Source organism: Cimex lectularius, unplaced genomic scaffold, assembly GCF_000648675.2.
Source record: "Cimex lectularius strain Harlan isolate CLEC.00 unplaced genomic scaffold, Clec_2.1 scaffold14, whole genome shotgun sequence".
Taxonomy (NCBI): Eukaryota; Metazoa; Arthropoda; class Insecta; order Hemiptera; family Cimicidae; genus Cimex; species Cimex lectularius.
This window is the reverse complement of record NW_019392637.1, coordinates 805245-827177: the sequence shown is the minus strand read 5'-3', so window position 1 is coordinate 827177 and position 21933 is coordinate 805245. Positions and strand designations below refer to the sequence as shown.

At 35.1% G+C, this 21933-nt stretch overlaps 2 protein-coding genes across 6 annotated transcripts; both read left to right on the top strand.

Annotated features, from left to right (window-relative positions):
- Positions 1-211: 211 nt before the first annotated feature.
- Positions 212-1715, top strand: LOC106663255 (dystrophin-like). Its single transcript, XM_014387950.2, has one exon. It carries the CDS (start codon positions 277-279, stop codon positions 1642-1644), a length of 1368 nt encoding a protein of 455 aa, XP_014243436.1. The 5' UTR covers positions 212-276; the 3' UTR covers positions 1645-1715.
- A 5251-nt stretch (positions 1716-6966) lies between these two features.
- Positions 6967-18921, top strand: LOC106663070 (serine/threonine-protein kinase OSR1). Of its 5 annotated transcripts, none has more exons than XM_014387611.2 (11): positions 6967-7071; positions 8563-8640; positions 11049-11224; positions 11328-11440; positions 13273-13523; positions 13650-14051; positions 14121-14340; positions 14414-14520; positions 14646-14687; positions 17723-17906; positions 17992-18921. In XM_014387611.2, coding segments are annotated over exons 1-11 (1653 nt in total). In that variant the 5' UTR covers positions 6967-7069; the 3' UTR covers positions 18070-18921. The 5 variants fall into 5 exon arrangements, with proteins under 5 accessions (XP_014243097.1, XP_014243096.1, XP_014243098.1 ...); XM_014387610.2 differs by having other exon boundaries at positions 11046-11224; XM_014387612.2 differs by lacking the exon at positions 14646-14687 and having other exon boundaries at positions 6968-7071; positions 11046-11224.
- Positions 18922-21933: the final 3012 nt, after the last annotated feature.

The following is a 21933-nucleotide window of genomic DNA, read 5'->3' as shown; positions in this document are numbered from 1 at the left end:
AATATTTTATGCGTGATCTGAGGGTGGGAAGAGTTTCTTGATAATAATTTATGTTGTTTGTGTAATTTCATAAACAATATTTTTTTATGATATATGGAAGTTTGTATCAAAAGTGATCGTCTTAAGTGGGTAAAATTTTAAAAAATAGGTAAATTTTGCCTGGTGGTTTGAGGTTGGCAAATCTATTTCCTCTCCGATTCGAATCGTGCAACCTCTCAGATTGGCGGCTTTTTTTTTGTCAAACGGCCGCTTATTTGACCGTATTCGGAATTTCGGATGAAGGGCCGCTCGGACGGAAGTTCGTCTCCGGCGGACGCCACCTCGGGCCTCGCCGCCCTCTACGACGCGTCTCGGTCGTGCGACCGGATAAAATACGCCGCTTATAGGACGGCGGCCAAGGTGAAAGTCTTCCAAGACGGCCTCGGCCTCGGAGCCGTACGCGTCTCCACCGTAGACGGCGTCCTCGCCCGGCACCGGCTCGTTTACACTAACGAAAAGATATTCGTCGGTGACGAACAGCTTGAAAGCATCCTCTACGACTTGTTCTACGCTTCCCGGGCCGAACAAGGAGCGCGTTTCGATGTCGAGAGGCGCGTAAGTCTCACAAAAGAGTTTTTAACAAAAGTCTTCAATTCTGATAAAATCAGCGTTTTGGATTTGAAAGTCTGCCTCGTTTGTTTGTGCGGATCGCCTCTACAGGCCAAATATCAGTATTGGTTCAAACAGCTTTGCGATCATAATCTCCTGCTGCCGAGAACAAGGTTGAACAAGCTGCTCGATTCACTTCTCGCCTTGACTCGATTTCTATCCGAGTCTAATACTTTTTCTTCAAAATATGTCGAATCGACATTGGACTCTTGTTATGGGACGTCGTCGTTTGGAGTGAATGCCAGTGAGTTTATCTGTTGGACGTTGAAAGAGCCGCAGTTGCTTGTCTGGCTCTCTACGCTTTACAGGATGAGGGCAGCGGAAGGAGTCGAGCATGGAGTTAGGTGCGCGTCTTGCGGATCCTCTGTCCTCGGACTGCGCTACAGCTGCCTCAAATGCATCGGCTACGATCTCTGCCAGGAGTGCTTTTTTACGGGTAAAGTTACAAAAAAGCACAAACTGAGTCATAAAATATGCGAGTATTGCGTACGTACTTCGTCTTGTGTGATGCTGATCAGGTCGCTCTTGTACCGACTCGTTCGTAACCGTTCAAAACTACAATACCTCCCTGCGGATGACGGTCCTGAAATACCAGACGATTCTGTCTTTGAAAGGCCTGGCGATAAACTCACCGATATAATAAGTCAGATTGAGGCGCAAAGGAAACTACTGAATGAACATGACGCCGAAACGATCTCTGATCATGTAAAGTTCCTAGAGGAACATGCCGAAAGACTCAGATCTTTAAGGAAAGACATACAAGATGACTTTTTTATGAGTACACCTGTCAAGAAACTCACGGCGGCATTCGACCTAAGCCCCGTCGTCGAGGTGCATGATGACCCGTCCACAAGCAGGTTTTCCGACTGGGCAGACGAGATATCTAAAGATGTCTCGTACACACAGCAACTACACCGTGACCTCGACCTGGTCATGCAAAAGCTCAACGGACTCATCGACTCCAACTTCTCAGATGAAGAAACGACCAAAGTTTGACCAGTGCAACATCAAAATATATTTGTAACTATACAATGTACAAAATGTCAATTATACAAATTTAAAATATATTTTTTAAAGAAATTATTTCATACTATCAAATGTGTACATTTTATTTATTATTATTATTATTATTATTATTATTATTATAGGTTAAGCATAGCAGCATATTTTATGGAAACAAAAATTGTGTGAAGCTGTTTAATTTACAAGAAAACGCATGTATCAAAATCTGTACCCCTTCTCATAGGATCCTGCTATGCCATGCTTGTTAGATGTAGCAATTGCCAACTTACGCCTCAGCATAATTGCTAAACTGAGTTGTAGCAATGTTGCCAGCTTGCACCTCAGGACAGTTGCTCACTTGAGGTAGTACTTACACCTCAACAAAATTGCTTGAGGTGGAAGGAATGTGGCCAACATACACTTTAGCATAATTGCCTAACTAAGGTGGTAGCAATGTAGCTAACTCACGCCTCAGCAGAGTTGCCCATTTGAGGTGGTAGCAATGTGGCCAACTTATATCTCAGCACTGTACCTACGAACACTTTTTAAACTGTTCAATACTTTTACTTTAATTCTACGACACTCCGTCTGTCACAAATCTCCATATGCATTAAAGTAATGAATATTTTACACTAATTTTATTATTTAGTTAAAAATTATGAAAATCACTTTAATGACAATGGGAAAAATTGGTACACTTTATTGAAGGCCAAATTAAATTTAAATTAAAAATGAAGTTTAAATATCTCATGGATATTTAAGGTTTGATCTTTTTTTTTTTCCTTCGGCAGTCTTGAAATATTAGTGAGTTAAAAAATAAAAATTTATAGCATTAAATTTATTGGTCCATTTTTGGTATAATCTCTGCAAAAACGTTCAGCAAAGAAATTTGTAAATTGTGCAAGAAATGCTTGATATTTTTGTAACTTAACAATGATAGATGCATTTGTTTATCCTTAATGTTGAGATCCATTTGTTGATATTTATCGATTGAAAACTTTTTTTCTTTCATTTATATATAAGAAGAAAAGGCCTTCAAGTCCAAGGTCTCGTCACAGGCCCTGGCTTCGACGACCATTCGCCATGCTATTTTTTTTGTCTTCTTCCTGTTTTTCTTTTATAATCGGGCGAAACATTCTTTTCCCCCTTGGTGCTCATCGTATATAATTGCAAGGACAAGCTTTCAATCTGCCACATCATATCGACAATGCCTAGCTGTACTTTGATCCTCATTTTGATCACGATCATATCTTCGTTTCCTTCTTCCTCTGTAATTAAAATTTAAAAAATTATTATACTTGAACAAAAATTATTTTTTATCATTTCATAGGCGAAGGAAGAAGAAAACCAAGTGGCAGTCGAACATGTCATCAAGCAGTGCACGGAGAAAAATGGAATCCAACTGCGTAAGTGTGATTTATTTTTTTTTTTAAAGTTCAAAAAAAAATTATTTTATCCGCATTTGGCCTATAGAGGAGATTGAGACTGTGGTCAAAGAGAGAAAACTACCAGATTCCAACAACTGGAAAGAATTCCTCGCTTGTGTGATCAAAGGGGTTGGATTTGTAAGTACAAATTTAACAAAAAAAATTATATCATTTTAATTTTTTTTAATAATTTTAGCAGCAAATGCGACGTTTGATGGTGCGATCTTAAGGCATAAAACAGCCTGGGAAAAGTACGACAGAGTATTTTTTTTTAAAATTTTATTCAACAATAAATCAATAATAACGAATTCAAAAGAGTTTCATTTTGTTAAAAAAATCCCAAGACCATCAGTGATCTGTTGTCTTCAAATTTTTTTGGCGTCTAACTTCCAACTTTGGAGAATTTTTGAAAAAGCTTTGGTATCATGCAAAAAATGCCTTAAGCTTAATGAGGAACTGGAAATGCATGGACCTATACTGGTCGCTGTGTGCAGATCGTAAAAAGGCCAACGTCCTTAAGCTTATTATTTCTCCTCTCTCTATATCCTGTGCCCTGGGACCCCTCGAAGGGTAGATCGGTCTGATAAGGTCTGATAAAAGAAAGGCTTTATCCTATTCATGCTGGGGAGAAATGTTGGCCTGGGTCTTGGTTTTGAATGAAGGAGGTGGATTGCTGGAGGCTTTTCTTAAGATGAACTCCTTGACTGGACTCAGGTGATCATCTCGTGCCTTCACACTCTCTCTTCATCTAACTTCGTTCTCTGGTACAGCCAGTCTTAAACTCAACAGTGACGGAGGGAAAGAAAACCAAATTCCTGAGGCCTGGTAGTCAAAGCTCTTCTTGTGGGGGTTGGTGGCCTCAGACCATCTGACTAACACACACCACAATACCTGGGATCTTTAATCGCATTTTTTGTGTCAATCAAACACATAATCAACAAATACCTATATAATGGAAGTAACTATTTTTTTTATCAAATGTAGAAGCAAAGAAAAATTACACATGTATATCTTGAAATAAATTTACAACAAACACATACCATAATAAATCCTAATATATTAAAATATACATATAATTGATATAAATTGATTTTTTTACATTAACATTACACATTATATGTGTAATTATATATTAATGTTGTACTCTTAAAATAAAACTTAAAAAAATTCCGAACTAAAACTCTAATTAAGTCGGCAAGCCTGATTAATGCCAAATTGGTCAAACAATGAATAACTTCTGAAAATGATCTATTAAGAATATAGTTGGCAGCATTGCTACCACCTCAGTTAGGCAAATATGCTGAGGTGTAAGTTGACCACATTGTTACCCCCTCAAATAGGCAATGACTCGGCAAACGGGTTAAAACTGAGGTATTATAATTGCAAATTAGTAGATAAAAAGAAAACAGAATAATTTACAAAATAAAGAAATTGATATAGAAATTAATAATGATAGCCACAAAAGGTGGGTGAAAAATGGCAAAAGGTGGGAAAATTCGAAAAGGTTGTAGATAGAGATGGGAAGTTGGTGTCCGAGTGGATCGAAGTCACGATAGCTCAAGTGGTTAGAGCAGCGGCGTATTTAGCCAAATGTCATGGGTTCGAATCCCACTCGTGACTAACTTTTTCATTTCAACTAAAAGCTTACATAAAAAGATTATTTAATTGAAATAATAATAATATTTAACTGCTTTAAAAAAAATCACATCCTTTTTGTCTTATTTATCATCTTTTAAGGGAAAAACATTTGCCAGGCATTTGTACTGATTTGCATGAGGTGTTTAAGTTACCACAGATGGTTGGACCATTTACTGTGTGTTTTATTACGCTATTAAAGATCTTTTCTAATTCAAATATCATAATTAAAATCCTAACTGCAATAATTTTTTTAAAATTTAGATGAAAAATGTTGGATGAAATGTTAAATCTTGGGGATTGCAACATCAACTAAGAGTTTTACATAGCCATTCATAACTTGAAAATGGCTGCCTCTCTACATAAAAATTAGACATTTACCTCGTAATTTTATAAAATGCTATATTCAGAAAGCTTGTATTTAAGTAAATCAACTTACAAAAAGAGTTAAAAGTGTTTTAAAAAACTTTTCCTTACATTGGAATGATAGGAGGTGTAGGAGCTATGGTCTCACTTGCAATACTAGGAGTTAAACATTTCAATTTTGGGTCTTTTGGGAAAATATTATACTTTTGACCTAAGTAATGGTAAAAAGAAGAAAACAAAACAAGTCGAAACTTACATGTACTGCAGTATGTAACGTTACAAAAAAAATAAAATAAAAATATCTCAAGTCCGATCTTGTCTGTCTGGTTTTAAATAGTTCAATATAATATTTTAATGTTTGTCCATCGTAAACTCTTTTATAAATAACATATTTGAAAACATAGTTTATGGAAGCAAGTAGAGTACTTATGATTCCCTTGTAGGCCTCTTTAGTCAAATGACCGACGGTTACTGTCACCACACTGGACCAGTACTGCCAACCTACGAATTTCCTCAATGTCATTTCCGTTTAAGGCAACACTGCCCATTTTTGATGTAAAAGATTTATTGAAAAAATGAAATTTTATAATATTTACATTAATAATTTTTATTTTTATCAAATAAGTAGTTTACAAATTAAATCTGACTTTAATGCCGTCTAGATTGTATTTTTTTTTTTTTTTTTTTGTAATAACCTAGCTTAATGCATATTATTAATGGCACCTAGCATGATTTCCTAGAATTTCTTTTTTTTGTTTTTTAACTCTTTAATTTATCAAGGGATGAAAATATGAGCCTGTTTGCAATGAAATCTTTTTTTTTATATTGTCAAATGTTTAACCCCAACTCAGGGAAGCATCTTCTTGCATTCCACTCGACACTGGGAGATTTAACTTGGAAGCTTTTTTATGTCATAGTCTGTCTTAGAAATGTAGAATATTAAAAATAGATTTTTTTTCTTCTTCAAAAGTCACATTAATTAAAATTTTATTATTAAATTTACAAAGCAAATGCAGACCTACCTTTTCAATCAAGATGCACCTAATATTGGAAGGTAATTAGACTGTAATCCTGTCTCAATTTTTACTTTTACTGTTGTTACTATTTGTTACTATTAATGTTACTAATTAATTAATTTTATTGTATTTTCATATTATATTATGATTATATTGCTGGCCTGAAGAGAAATTATTACCTGGAGACAATAAAATTGTCTCTCTCTCATTCTCTTTCGTTCAAATTTATTCTCAAAATATGCAGAGCTTACTAACTTTTTAATTATTTAAATTCTGACTCTAGAGAGAGAGTGAGAGAGAGAGGATTATAAAATATAAAGAAACAATGTTTTTACTTTTTTGTATTTAAAGTTTCAACTTAATGTTGTTTCTTGTGGTTGGGTTATAAAAAAGAAGGGGTGGAAGAAAATTTTTTTAAAAAAATGGAACTCATGCCCCCCCCCTTGTATGTTTTGCCTTCCAGCCGTTTAACCGGCCCACGTGTTGGCTGCCACTTGTCGGAGTCATTTAACTGAGGTCAATTAAACAGGGGTCACTAGAGAGGGGACGAGAGGCAGGGCCGGGCCAGAGTCGGCCATACAACCGGTGGACCAATTTTTTTTTTCTTTTCTAAACCCTCCTTTACCCAAGGCCCAGTTTAAACGCCTTAAAAAAACAAAAACAAAAAAAAAACAAGGAAATATCTCAACAAAGATTAAATGACTATAACCGGCGATTTATTCGATATCAGGAGCCATGGCTTTTGTCGGCAGGTCAGTACTTTTGAACGTGAATCCATTTAATGCACGAAAATAATTTACAAATAATTCAATCGACAATATAAATAATTATACATTTTAAAATAAATGCGCGACTTGTTTCTTGATCGGCAGAGAGGAGCGAGAGGTCCGAGAGACAGTACGGACTGAAAGTGAGCAGGAGGCCAATCTCTGGTAAATTCTCTGATAAGAGAAAATTCAAAGGATATATGCTGGCATGTAAGTTAAATTTAATTAATTATATATATAAATATATACTAGTATATACTATATATACTTAATAAAAAATTCAGATTACAGAGGTATTCAATATAAATATGTACAATAAAATCAATTTCAATACATTTTATTATTACAGTACACACAAAACGTTAAACCTATTAGAATACATATACTGTCTATTTTCCTTTAAAAAATAAGTTTTTTTTCAGTTTATTTAATATTTTCTTCATTAGTTCTTATCTTCTTCGCTTATTAAGCAGTAGGTAAGTCTGACATATTAAAAACAAGAAAAAATGTAGACTGACCTACAATATTTTTTTTTAATTTGTTACTGAACAATAAAAAATTCGTATAGTCTAAGCTGGTCTTGGTATTACTCTCCTTTTTAGTCATTCGCTCTCTCTCTCTCTCTTTCACACAAACACACACACACTCACTCACTCCCTCAAAACATTCTCTCTCTCTCTCTCTCTCTCTCTCTCTCTCTCTCTCTCTCACACACACACACACACACACACCCCCAGAGTTGTTCCCCCCTCTGTTTTTTAATTTTAAAAATTTTAATTACGGAGAGAGAACAATGTATAGAGAATTTTCATTTTATTAATTAACTATTGGCCGTATTCCATTAATTAAAAAAACAATCATCTTTATTTTATCCTCGATCTGGTCTCAGAAGACAATCAAAGAAGGCCACCTGTTAATAAATGAATATTTGATTTGTGTAGCCTTATTTCTCTTTAATTTCCAACATCGTAGCAATATGTCCATACAAAACAGCTACCCAAATGTTTTGTGTAATTGATTAGCATAAGTCTAACTAAGAGAGGGTTCTTTTTTTAGAGGGGGGGGGGGTATTCGCACTCTTGTAGACATTGGCCGATCTCATTGTTGTCTAGCACAACTATCGAACCTGTTTAACTCCCCAGACGACAGGCCGTTGGTCAAAACAGGAAATGAACAATCAGAACTTAAAGAAAGGGGGCGATGAGACAGAAAATTAAACTGAGTCTCTTATATGGAAAATTCAATGCACGTTCAAGGAAGGAGACTTTCTCTTATATCTTAAATAGATGCATTAGGACCTTCTCTTTACTCCAAAATTGCTCATTGCCCAATAAACACTAATTAAAACATATTATTGTGAATGCACAATAGCATTTATTAAATGTTAGAGATCCTCTGATCATAAGTGGTCCTCCCATATCTCTATAAATCAAACTTGTTTTAATTTAACCGATTATAACTGCTATAATCAGATTTAAAAAATTTTTAGACTTTATATCTGATTAGGGAACCATAGCAGCCTAGTGGTTAGGGCATGCTCTAGCAGTTCTGGTTTCGAATCCCAAAGTAGCTTATGATTTTTATTTCTTAATAATATGTAAAAATCCCTTCATCCGTACCACAATGGTTTTGGACATTAAACACTTCACAGGTCGAGAAAAGCCAATTTTATATTACATTAAAATATTAAATTTTTTTAAGGGATGCAAAGGAGTTCACGGGGATCACGTTCGAAAACCGTTCCGGTGTCTTCAACTCTCTCAAGCGTACCAAGATAAGGTCAGTGAGCCTGATTTTAATTAATAATTGTCTTTAAATGAGCTTTATTGTCTTGAAGCATAACTATGTCAAACAATAAGTGGTAATCAAATTGAACAAAATGCCAGTATATATTTTGAATTTTCTACATTTGTATATTATTATTATTAATTTTTAAGGGCGTTTTAACGGCTAAGATCATTTCACGCCCTAACATCCCAAATCTTCTATCTTAGTTTAGCTATATCCCTTCTGAGTGCTATAAAGCTCTGACTCCAAACATTCACTCATAAACTAATTTATCCTATTGCCATCCAAGCTTTAATTTTTCCTTTTAAAATTCTTAATTTGAAAGGCCAAATGTATGCAAAAATCCCATTTTAAATTACATATAAAATTTATTTCTGTTTTTTTTTTTTTAATTTGAATTTTGAATTTTTGTTCCATAATTTAAACATTTCCCATAGGCTTGAATGGCTAATAATAATAATAAAATATCATATTTGAATGGATGAATAAAAGGATAAGGATGAGCCTATACTCATGCTGAGACTGTTGCTAGTCTGACTCCATTATTGTTATTATTGTTAGCCATACAAGCCTACGGGAAATGTTTAAATTATGGAACAAAAATTCAAAATTCTAATTAAAAACAAGAATAAATTTTATATGTAATTTAAAATGGGATTTTTGTATACATTTGGCGTTTGTGATATCAGATGCGTATTGAGATAGAAAAAACTGTTATTTTCATTGGTCAGATTGGAACCTCTCACTCAGTGAATGTACTGGCTCTGTTTTTGTGACTCGCCGAATTTATTTACATATTTGGCCTTGTCAAAAGCATGTGAAACATCAAGGAGGATAGCAAGAAAAAATTTATTTTTGTTTGAGTGATTTTTTTTATTATATCCATAAGTTGGCAACATTGCTACCACCTCAAATAGCCAACTATGCTGAGGTGTAAGTTGCCAATGTTGCTACTACCTCAAATAGGCAACTATGCTGACATGTAAGTTGGCAGCATTGCTACCACCTCAGTCAGGCAACTATGCTGAGGTGTAAGTTGCCAATGTTGCTACCACCTCAAAAAGGCAACTATGCTGACATGTAAGTTGGCAACATTGCTACCACCTCAGTTAGGCAACTATGCTGAGGTGTAAGTTGGCCATATTGCTACCACCTCAAATAGCCAACTATGCTGAGGTGTAAGTTGGCAACATTACTACCACCTCAAATAGCCAACTATGCTGAGATGTAAGTTGGCAACATTGCTACCACCTCAAATAAGCAACTATGCTAAGGTGTAAGTTGCCAATGTAGCTACCACCTTCAATGTGCAACTATGCTGAGAAAGTCGGCAATATTTCTGCCACCTCATATAGGTAAATATGCCTAGGTGTAAGTTGGTCACATTGCTACCTCCTCAGTTAGGCAATTATACTGAGGCATAATAAGTATATATGTTGGTATTACAAATGCAAATTAGAAGACAAAAGAAAACATTAGAATTATTTACAAAATTAAGAATATAATACAGAAACGACTCTTTAACTGACTCTTTACAATACATTGTTGGACAGTACCAAAAAGCCATACCTAAACCAAAATTAAATTAATAATAAATTTAAAAAATTTCTTTAGTAGGTATACAAATTGAGATGTTTGTTCTTAAAAAAATACATAACTATATACATAAAATACATTAAGAAATACATAACAATAGCATTGCCTTTTGAAATGACTCGCATTTCAGAATTTGATGCCGAATTTTAAGCGTTTTGATTCAGGCACAAAGGGTAAAAAAGTCTTTCAAATCTGTCTGATAATGGTAGTTTTGTCCAATCCCAAAAGAGCAGTCATTCAGTTCCACCGGTCAGTAAAACGAGCTGGGATCTTGCAAAAAGTTCATAAACCGTTTGCCCCAAAATTATCAAATTTTACCTGTTTCGCCTTTGTGGTAATAAAGAAACAACAGCAAAACAAAAACGATTAAATAAAAACTGCTTCAAAACGAATTTTTGGAATAACTGTATGGTTTTATTTTACAGATTAATATTTTATTATATTTAGAGAGGAAGAAAGAGTATGATGAGGGATTTTTAAATATCCCGCTTTTTCCTTTTTTTTCAAGAACAGCTGAAATCATGTCCCCACCCTTTTGTAAATTTGCGATGGGGGCGCCATAATTATTTTAAATTTTTTTTTTCTAAAAGCATTTCTTTACGTTTCAGATTTAAAATTTATCAGTGCTTAGCGTTTCCTTTATTTTTTTAATAAAATTTTTGGGTTTAGTGTCTGAAGAGTTTTTTCGGTTGTGAAGAGGAAGTTGTGGAGTGAAAAAAAAATGTAGTGGTGTTTTGTTATGGCGGATTTTTTTAAAATATTTTATTATTTTATTTTTATATATATTATTTTTTTTAAAGAAGGACTTCACTCAATTCAGATGGACCGGGCGGACTTTACACGAAGCTCTCGCCGGACGGTTCCCCACCACCGAGCCAGGAGCCTCGCGCCCGTCAGTTCCAGGTATGCAGTCAGGCTAAGATGGCGAACGTCCCCTGGCCCAACAGCAAGGATGACTACGAACTCAAGGAGGTGATAGGTAAAATGTCTAAATACGGGTCCGCCCGGCTTCGCTTTATATCAGCCATGACGACACGACAACGCGGACAAATATAAAAAAATCAGTGTTTTTCTTCGTAAAGGTGTCGGCGCGACGGCCGTCGTACACGGCGCCTTCTGCAAGCCGAGGGAGGAGAAATGCGCCATCAAGAGGATCAACCTGGAAAAATGGAACACGAGCATGGACGAACTTCTGGTGAGTGATAACACGTTTATTTTCACTTTATTACACCCGTGACCAAAAAGTCACTTCATTTTAACCTTATTTCTAAAATAAATAAAAATTAAAACCCGACTGTTTTTTCTTCCCCTCCTTAAAAAAACCAAACTGATAAGAAAAAAAGGGGCGTTCGTTTTTGTCCCAAACCTGCCAACTTAACCCTTTCTCAATTTAGGTCAACGAACTCATTCAAACTCACTAGGGGTTTTTTCCCCCACAAAAAACGATTGCATCATTCTCTCTTAAATTCACCTCGTCATCAACAGAAAACTTGTAAAGGAGTCCAAAGACAAAAAATCATTTATTGATGATAAATCATGCATTTTTCATTTTATCGGGAGGTTTCATCATGCCGAGGATTTTCCCTCGTTCTCTGAACAATCAATACAAATTGTACCGGTTGGTACACCGGTTGGTTTCCCATGAATTCTATACGTTCAACTTTGAACTCTAATCGGATTGATTGTTCAAAAAGGTTTCGTCATAGGCAGGTTATCTGATTGATGGATCAGCAAGTTTCATGAGGGTTTCCTTTACATTGATTCCACAATATCCATGAGACACAGTTGATTGCACTAGGAGGTTTCATCAGGTGAAGGTTATCCTTTTGAATTTGACTGATTTCCATGGGATTTGATTGATTGTATCAGGAAGTTTCCTTAGACGAAAGATTTCTTTTAAAGTAAATCCGCAATATGCATTGGCTTGGATTGATTATGGGAAGGTTTCATCAGGAGAAGGTTATCCATTCGATATGAATTCGCATTATCCATGTGATTTGGTTGATTGTATGAGGTTTCATCAGCTGAAGGTTATCCTTTTGAATCTGATTGATACCCATTTGTTCTCATAAATCTCAATCCATAATAGCCATGGGTTTTGATGGATTGATTGATCATTCATTTCGTGCTGTGGTTTTCCATTAAATTGTTTCCACAATATCCATGAATACAAGAAGGTCTCATAAGAGAACAGTTATCTGTTCAATATGATTCCACAATATTTGGAGGATATGATTGATTCATGAGAAAATTTCTTATCTCCAGGTTTTTGTTTCATCAATTGATTTCATCTGTTGTTTGAATGGATTAATTCCCATCAGTCATAGGATTGATTGTATAAGTAGGTTTCATCATGAGGAGGTTATATCTTCAATACAAATCCGCGACATCCATGGGATTTGATTGATTGATTATATGGGGATGTTTCATCAGGCGAGTATTTCTTTTTAAAGACAAATCCGTTGAATATGAATCTGCGATGTCCATGAAATTCGATTGGGGTAGATCAATAAATATTGGGTGATATCCATGGTTTTGATTGATAGAATAGAGGTGGGGGGTTCTCATGAATTTGATTGGCTGATAGGATACAACGGGAATTTATGGGAAATCCATGAACCAGGATGAAATTGATGTCAAACCCAAGGATATGGAGGGTTTCATTCTTCTCTGTTTATTTTCTTTTTTTTTTTTAATGTTCAGCTTAAAAATAAATGAAGAAAAAAAATTTAAAACGTTCCTCCGTTGAAAAATTCAGGTTTGTTTACCGGCCCCACGTAGGAAACCCTGTGTTGTTTTGGTAAGTCGATCATTTTAAAAGTTAAAGACTGCTTTGAAAGCAAAAAAAGCTTTTGAATTTTATAAAGCGAACGATGCTTGTTTTGCTCATTATGGGGTCCCTGCTTGCTCATACCGCTTTGTAAAGATGAAGTACGCGTTCTTCCCCCTGCTTCTTAATAATTAAAAAAAAAGGACGTTTCAATTCTCTGTTCTGGGCATGACCCCGCGCCCTCCCCCCCATCGTAGAAGGAGATCCAGGCGATGTCGTCGTGCAATCACGAGAACGTCGTCACATATTATACGAGCTTCGTCGTACGGGAGGAACTTTGGCTTGTACTACGTCTACTCGAAGGCGGATCTCTCCTCGACATAATCAAGCATAAGATGCGTTCCGCCAACTGCCGCCACGGGGTCTTCGACGAGTCGACCATTGCCACCGTCCTCAAAGAGGTGCTCAAAGGCCTTGAGTACTTCCACAGCAATGGACAAATACACAGGTAATAAAAAAAAATTAATAACAGCAATAAATTTCCTGAAGATAGTTTAAATAAATAAACCCTTTATCTTGTTGATTTTTTTTTCTTTTTTTTTAGAATTGATTGTAAAACTTTATTTGTTTGCAGGGACATCAAGGCGGGGAATATTTTACTCGGCGAGGACGGCACAGTGCAAATAGCCGATTTCGGCGTGAGTGCCTGGCTCGCAACCGGGCGGGACTTGTCCAGGCAGAAGGTACGCCACACTTTCGTTGGTACGCCTTGTTGGATGGCACCTGAGGTTATGGAGCAGGATCACGGTTACGACTTCAAAGCCGATATCTGGTCATTCGGGATCACGGCGATTGAGATGGCGACAGGCACGGCACCATACCACAAGTACCCGCCTATGAAGGTGCTCATGCTTACGCTTCAGAACGAGCCACCTACACTCGACACAGGTGCAGAGGAGAAGGACCAGTACCGGGCATATGGGAAGACTTTCCGTCGCATGATCATCGACTGCCTACAGAAAGACCCTGCCAAACGGTATTCCAAACATTAAAATAATATACATTTTACTTAATTTTTTTACTTTTTAATTTTGTTTTTTTAAAGACCTACGGCCACCGAACTTCTAAAGCACCCGTTCTTCAAGAAGGCCAAGGACAGGAAGTACCTTCAGCAGACGCTTGTAGCAATTGGGCCTAGCTTGGAGACGAGGGTGCAGAAAGCAGCGAAACGTCAGCCTGGCACGTCAGGCAGGCTGCACCGTACGGTGACCGGTGAGTGGGTTTGGTCTTCCGAGGAAGAAGGTGGACTTTCAAGCGATGAAGAGGTTATTATTTTTAAAAAATTTGCATTATATATTGTTTGTTTTTTTAATTAATTTTTTTTTTTTTTTAATTTAGGGAACTGAAAAACCGATGAACAACTTGGAGGAAGGCTCTTCAGGGAGTGAGAAGGACCTGACTGAATCAGAAGGCGTATCACCATTGAACCTCGTCCTTCGTATGAGGTAAGACTCGTCCCTTTAAAACAAAAAAAATAAAATAAACTACAAGCGCGATTCCCTGGCTCGGTTAAAATCACACGGTTCAGTTTCAACCCTCAAACCGTAATCGTATTTTGTTTTTTCTCCAGGGTACCGAATTTGTGCTGTAACATTGTACTGCCAACGCATTTGTGAGACTTTTTCTTTTAATAAATATTAAATTTAAATTAATATTAATTAAATAAAAGTATCGGCTTGTAAAATAAGTCAGTGGCATTTTTCAATAATTCGATTTGAGGAGATATTTAGTCGGCAGGTATTTTTCCCCAGAGGGGAAACAGCAGGTCAGACTGGTTAAAGCCAAACATCACAAATTAGGTAGATTTGTGATGTTTAGCTTTTGCCATAAATAATAATAAATGGGAAATCGGTGAGCTTTCCTAAGTGGACGATCAGTCGATCAAAAGAAAAATATAAGCAGCAACTGTGACAATTTACCACAGTTCACTGTTCTCTCACCACTCACCACTTGTTGACTGCTCACCCTGGAAGTACACCACTCACTGTTCACTGCTGTTCATCAGTGAACAACAAACTGAGTGGTTGTTCATTCGATTTAAAAAAAAAAAAAAAAAAAAAAAAAAAAAAAAAAAAAAAAAAAAAAAACATATATAAAGAGTACCAGAAACTTCAGCAGTTCACTGCTTGCTGCTACCTGGCAGGTCTTGCTCATTGACCAATCCTTGCTCTACAGTGATTCCAAACCGCTTCTGATCTATCCTAGATATCTGGTTTGATTTTAATAGTTATCCATTTTTTTGCTCTGACAGTTCTTCAAAAATTGCTGTAGTTATATTTTCCTTATTCAATGCAAATATTTATTTGGAAATTTTCCATTGTAATTTTTTTTCTCTTTTTCAAGCAAGGAAGAATGTTTATTATTATTGTAGAGTTCAAATCTTCTTTAAGGTCTTTACCAGGTAAAAGAAAGACAAAAGTGTTGGGATCACCAAGCTCTCGGCAACATTATGTTGCCATCATCAGGGCCTATTTATTAAGAAAAAATATACATAATTAATATACATTTAACAATCAACAATTAAAACAATAATGCATACTTTCCCAAGAGAGAAGAGAAAAAAATTCTCATTGGAAAAAACTAATGTAAAAGTGCTTTGGTTTAGGTTATGAAGCACATGGCCAGCATTCAGTTATACATGGTGAACAAGACATCTATATAAAGTAGTGAGTAATTATTTGCATATAACATTAACAATTGACAAAAATAATAATTTATATATATATATATATATATAATAACATTTTTTTAAAATTACCTCACTAATGAATTCATATAATTACAAGTCCAAAGTCCACTTTTTTTTTGACTACTTTGTTACTAATTGTAACAGTCCAACCTTAGGTGAGGCGACGTTGTGTCGTGTTCTCATCTTAATTGTAATCCTTTGTATCGGGTTGTCCGGAAAATAATGCAGGATTTTAAGTTTTCATTAAAAAAAATCTATATAAAATATTCTGTTTACGTTTACAGGATTACTCATTTGTATNAAAAAAATGTTATTATATATATAAATTATTATTTTTGTCAATTGTTAATGTTATATGCGAATAATTACTCACTACTTTACATAGATGTCTTGTTCACCATGTATGAATGAATGCTGGCCATGTGCTTCATAACCTAAACCAAAGCACTTTTACATTAGTTTTTTCCGATGAGAAGTTTTTCCCTGCTCTCTTGGGAAAGTATGCATTATTGTTTTAATTGTTGATTGTTAAATTTATATCAATTATGTATATTTTTTCTTAATAAATAGGCCCTGATGATGGCAACAATGTTGCCAAAAGCTTGGAGATCCCAACATTTTTGTCTTTCTTTCACCGGGTAAAGACCTTAAAGAAGATTTGAACTCTACATTGATTATCTGCAGATCGATTTACAAACATCATTTCTTCGTTTATTATTATTATTATTATTATTATTATTATTATTATTATTATTAATTTCTGTATTATTTTCTTTGTTTTGTAAATTATTCTGTGTTCTTTTTATCTACTAATTTGCATTTTTAATTCTAGTATAATTGCCCATTTGAGGTGGTAGCAATGTTGCCAACTTAGACCTCAGAACAGTTGCTCACTTGAGATAGTACCATTGTTGCCAATTTACACTTCAGCATTATTGCTCAACTGAGGTGGTAGCAATGTTGCTAACTTACACCTCAGCATAATTGCTTACTTAAGGTGATAGCAATGTGGCCAAGTTACACTAAGGCTCACTACTCACTGCTCTCTGGCAGCTCATCACTCATTGACCACTCACTGCTCCATAGTGATTATTTCCAAACCACTCCCGACCTAGCTTAGATATCTAGTTCGATTCTACTAGTTATCCACTTTCTTGCTCTGATAGTTGTTCAAAAATATGTTACCTAAATAGGAATCCCTATAAAATTATAACCATGTCTAGAAAGTGCAATTTTTCATATACTTTCCTTAGTGCCTCTTCACAGCCCCATTTTGGTGTGATAAATGGCCTACCGAAGTGGCTGTACCGTCAGGCTAATGCTTCACATTCACAAAGGATATCCTTGCCAATCTTCCTCAGATAATAGTTAAGAAGGCAGTGCCGGAATAGAGACCTATTTATAATCCTCCTCAAATCCTGTCTGTTGAGAGAGAAGAATCCCTCTGCCTTCCTTTTTAAGCTTGCCTCATACCTGGTGGTTGGGATTTTCTTTTACAGTCCATTTTTTCCAGTCCCAACTTAAGCACTGTGCCTAGTTGGGGTTCTGGTCCCATGGGTGATCTTTGATCGATTCTAAAGTTGGTGGAGCCACAAAAAAGACCGTCGAGTCCTCTTAGTAAGCGGTTTGAATTCTGATTTGATTCCTGAAAAAGAACGTCTACACGAGACGATACAGAGACACTTGACATATCTCATTAAAATTTCTCTGAGTTAATTGAAAAAAACTTAATGAAGTCTGCAATCAAAACATCGAGGAATTAATCACTAACCTGAGTTCTGGTAGGTCAAAATTACAAAATTTGTTCTGGACGTATTTTATGACCTGATACAAACATTTGTAGTATAAGATTTTTTCTCTCCATCCACAAACCGTTTAATAATAATATTTAAAAAAAAATATTTATAAAATTGGTGAAAATTGAGATATAATTTTTTTTTGCTTTTTTTTCCGGGCAGGAATGCCAAGAGGGAGCTGAACGACATCAGGTTCGAGTTTGCCGTCGGTAAGGATTCGGCAGAGGGTATTGCGGCCGAAATGGTAGGCGCGGGTCTTGTTGACCCACGCGACATGATCGTAATCGCCACCAACCTGCAGAAGCTGATCGAGACCCAGGGGACCAATTCAGTCACGTTCCAGCTTGTAATTATTATTAATTATTTATTTATTTATTTTGGAAAAAAATAAGTTTTATTTATTTATTTATTTATTTTTTTTTTAAATATAGAATTCTGGTATAGCGCCGAATGAGACTATGAGTGATGTGGCGCTCATCGGCTTTGCGGCCATCTCGATACTCGAATAAAACTGGCCTCGGAGCTCTCCTTTGCCCCTGCACCGCAAAAAACCAGCCGACTAACAAATTATAAAAAATAAAATAAATGGATAATAAAAAAAACTGGGGGAAAATTAGGAACAATTGATTTTTCTTAGATTTAAATTGTAAATAAACGGAAAAACAATTTTTAGTGTCTTTGCCGTATATTAGACAATTTTTAGTAGAGGAGAAACAAAAAAAATTTTTTTTAAAATAATTTCTAAAATTACGAATCACAGCCTCATGCCAAAACAAATTAATTCACATACACACTCTGTCTAGGAAGGACTTTAAAAAAAACGTTCTTGTGAATATTCATTGCAATAATGATCAACTCCCAAGGACACCTGGAACTGACGACTTCTATTCAGTGAAAATTTATTTATTTTACTTCTATTTTTAATTTTATTTCCTCATTATCCAACTAAAAAGGGCAAGGCTTATATAAAAATAATTTAAATAATATATTTATGTTGTTTTTTGTTGTTGTTTTTGTTTTGTTTTTGTTAAAAAAAAAAAAAATGGACAAAATCTATGGAATAATACACTAGTCAGTTGATTTTTTGGAAGCTCTAACAAAAACAGAAAAAAAATGTATAAATAATATTTTTAAAAAAATTCTCTGGCCTTTATGACCGATTAATTGATTAATATTAATGATAATTTATAAAATTATATTTTAAATGTACTTAATTAATTTATGTGTCATGTGTGTAAATATTCTGTTTTATAGGTAAAAATGCAAAACGAAAAGGTAAAAGAAAATAATAAATAAATAAAACTGGGCCCTCTGCTTTTAATAAAGACCGAAACCCTTGGTTCACAAAGGATCTGAACTTATTTAAGCCTTTTTTTAGCCATTACCAAAATAAAGGACAAAGGGTTTTTTTATTATTATTATTCAGTAATTTAATATTATTATTTACAATTATTCAGTAATTTTAAAATCAAATATGAAACAGATACGAAGTGTTGACGAGCTGAAAAAAAAAAAAGTCATATCACAATAAAAAATCATCGCGTTAATGGGACTGTAATGGCTGAGTGGTTTTGAGGTCCGAATCGTAAGAAAATTTCAACTTAAAGGTAAAATATTAACACCACCCTTTGGCCTACTTAATTTTTAGAATTGAGACTTTTTTTTAGAGGATGTACAAACTGCCACCAGGCCTTACAGAGGCAAAGTTAAGTGAAATGAGTCCATAGAAAACAGAACGGACGAGCTGCCGGGTAAAAATTCAAGAATATTAAGAAAACTGCTGGGAGAGAGTGAGTTAGATTGAATCTCGTCTTTTAATTTTCCACTTGATATATTTCTAGACATAAGTAAATACAAAACAAGGGCCCTCGGTAGCCGAGTGGTTAAGGCGTCAGACTCTCAGCTAGTAGATCCCTGGTCGTGGGTTCAATCCCCACCGTCACCTCTGGACCTTTTTCTTGATGCCTAAGGGGGCGGCCGCAATTGAAAGAAATTGACACGGCACTCATCAATTGAAGGGGCAGGATCAGATCTCAATGATCCTGAATTTGGTCCTGACCACCTCCGAATATGAGTTTCTTCAATGGAAAAACACCGGGGGCTCAAATTCACACCCCTAAAAATGGAGCCAGGGATAAAGTACAATAAGCTGACCAGCTGCAGTGCTCAGGGGAACTACAGTTCCTGGTATCCATTGTAAAAAAAACGACTTCCTTGATCACTTCACTCGACTTGATCGTTTGGCTAGTCACTCATGCTTGTTCTCCCAGAATTTTTAAAATTTTGTGCACATAAAAGCGTATTTGAGTATTGTATGCACAAGTAATATCAAAACAAGATGGCGCCTGACTATAAAAATTACTTGATCCTTTTATTTATTTTACGACTGTTACAGTTGGAAATATGACTAAAATCATGATCAATTTATGATCTCATTGTCTTTTAATGTTACATGCGATATAAAGAAATGCATAATTTGTGAATTTCTTGATGAATACGTAAGTAAAATTAAAACAAGTGGGCGTCTTGGTCACAAAACTCATTCGATCTTAATAATCTTTAATTTAGCCGCTGAGACGGTAAGGAATATGATTAAAATCATGATCTATGATCTCATTGTTTTAATTTTACATACATAAATAACGGTATAATTTGAGCATAGCTTGATATTTGTGTATAAGTAAACAAGATGACGTACAAGGGGACGACCAGGTAGGCTAGGCGGGTCACAGATTTGACTTCACAAAAAAAATTTAAAGTTGAGATTTTCTGTTATTTATTATAATATTTTTATTTTGCTGTTCAAACTGTAGAAGTAAAATAATTTAAAAAAATTTGTTCATTTATTGACAACTGCACTTTAAATATGCAACAAGTAAAAATATTGAAATGGTTATTATATGGTGTGAACGTGCGCACAAGGTTTATGCACGGTCACACAAGACATTAATGGTGTCCATCTCTGGTTAGTTCACCAACAGGGTGAAACAATCCTTCGCCAATGTTAGACAACTAAGTTGTCACATTGCTTCATCCTCTGACTTGGATCAGTGGGTAATGTTGAGGATTACAATTTGCGGATTAAGTAAGGGGTCGAGTGATTGGGTAAATTAGAATGTATAGGTTTGTAACAAAATTGGTCAAGAGTACGAATGAAAATTTCAAGTTGGAATGAATTGTACGTCAGAGAAATAAAAGGGAGCATTGACTATTGTTTGAAGGATTTTAGATCGTAAAGTTTGTAGTCCGTTAAGATTGGAACGCTTAACGGTTCCATACAGTTCGAGTACGAATGTCCATAGCGGGGAGCCTAGTAGGGCATGATCTAGTGTTTTTTTCGTGAGTGTTCGGTTCCAGAAAACTACCGTGAATGTTGAGTCTATTTTTCTATGCTGTAAGGAGGGTTATGTTTCATTACAAAAAAAATTGAGAAGCAATGCAGAACTAAAATAAAAAGTTAATTAAAAATAAATTTAATAGAAGACATAACAGTGTTTGAACATGTGCATTGTTTTCATCGTTTGTATTTTTATTGTGTATACTGTTTCACCGAATAATTAAGTTCTTTAAGTTCCACATATGAAGCGGCTTAGACATCCCTTTTAATCCCCCCCCCATTTAAAGATGTGTCAAAATCCATTGCTTTTATAATAAGTTAGTCCCTCAAGGTTTCCCTTTTGAAGAAGGGCAGTTTTTTTGCTTGCATAAAAAATGTAACATGTCCCAAAATTTTATCCTATCACCACGGGTCAGGATGGTTTTTTCCTTTTTGGAAGTGGAGGCGTTTTGTGATACAACTTCCACAAGAGAAAAAAACAAACTGAGAAGACAGAAGGAAGTTGAAAGCAGGCAAAAGTTTTCCGAGAATCAATTAGAGCCTCCATTGTTTAAAGAATTATTAATTATTATATTATTTTTTTTCTCCGTGAACGAAGAAATTGGGCTTCTGCAGATGTCAAAACTTTCCACATTTTTTCATAGGTGCATAGTGAAAACCGCGAGTGTTAAGGGATTACTGTATTTAACCTTCGGTATGTACTACAACGTCGGGTTTTTAAGTGCAATGAGTCATATTTTTGAACATTTTTGGGAAATATGAATAACTTTTTTTTTTAAGTTCTTACTTTTATTAACCTTGTAGGATACAAAACCCCATTTTTTTCAAAATAAATGGTTTAAAATATATTGTAATCACAATAAAGCAAGGAAAAACTCGAAGATTTTGGGAAATCTTTCTTTGTAAAAATTTAACTTCCAGTTTTTGATATCTACAAAACTACAGTCAAACTTCTTCGTAAAGTGCAAATTAAATTCTTATAAAATTAAAATGAAAACGGTAACTTCACAAAAATAGAACACAGTATTACAAGGAA

Coding starts and splice junctions, on each gene's coding strand:
- LOC106663255 (XM_014387950.2), top strand. CDS start 277: ATGAAGGGCCGCTCGGACGGAAGTTCGTCTCCGGCGGACGCCACCTCG.
- LOC106663070 (XM_014387610.2), top strand. Junction 13,524..13,649: donor AGCAATGGACAAATACACAG/GTAATAAAAAAA, acceptor ATTTGTTTGCAG/GGACATCAAGGCGGGGAATA. Junction 17,907..17,991: donor ATTCAGTCACGTTCCAGCTT/GTAATTATTATT, acceptor TTTTAAATATAG/AATTCTGGTATAGCGCCGAA.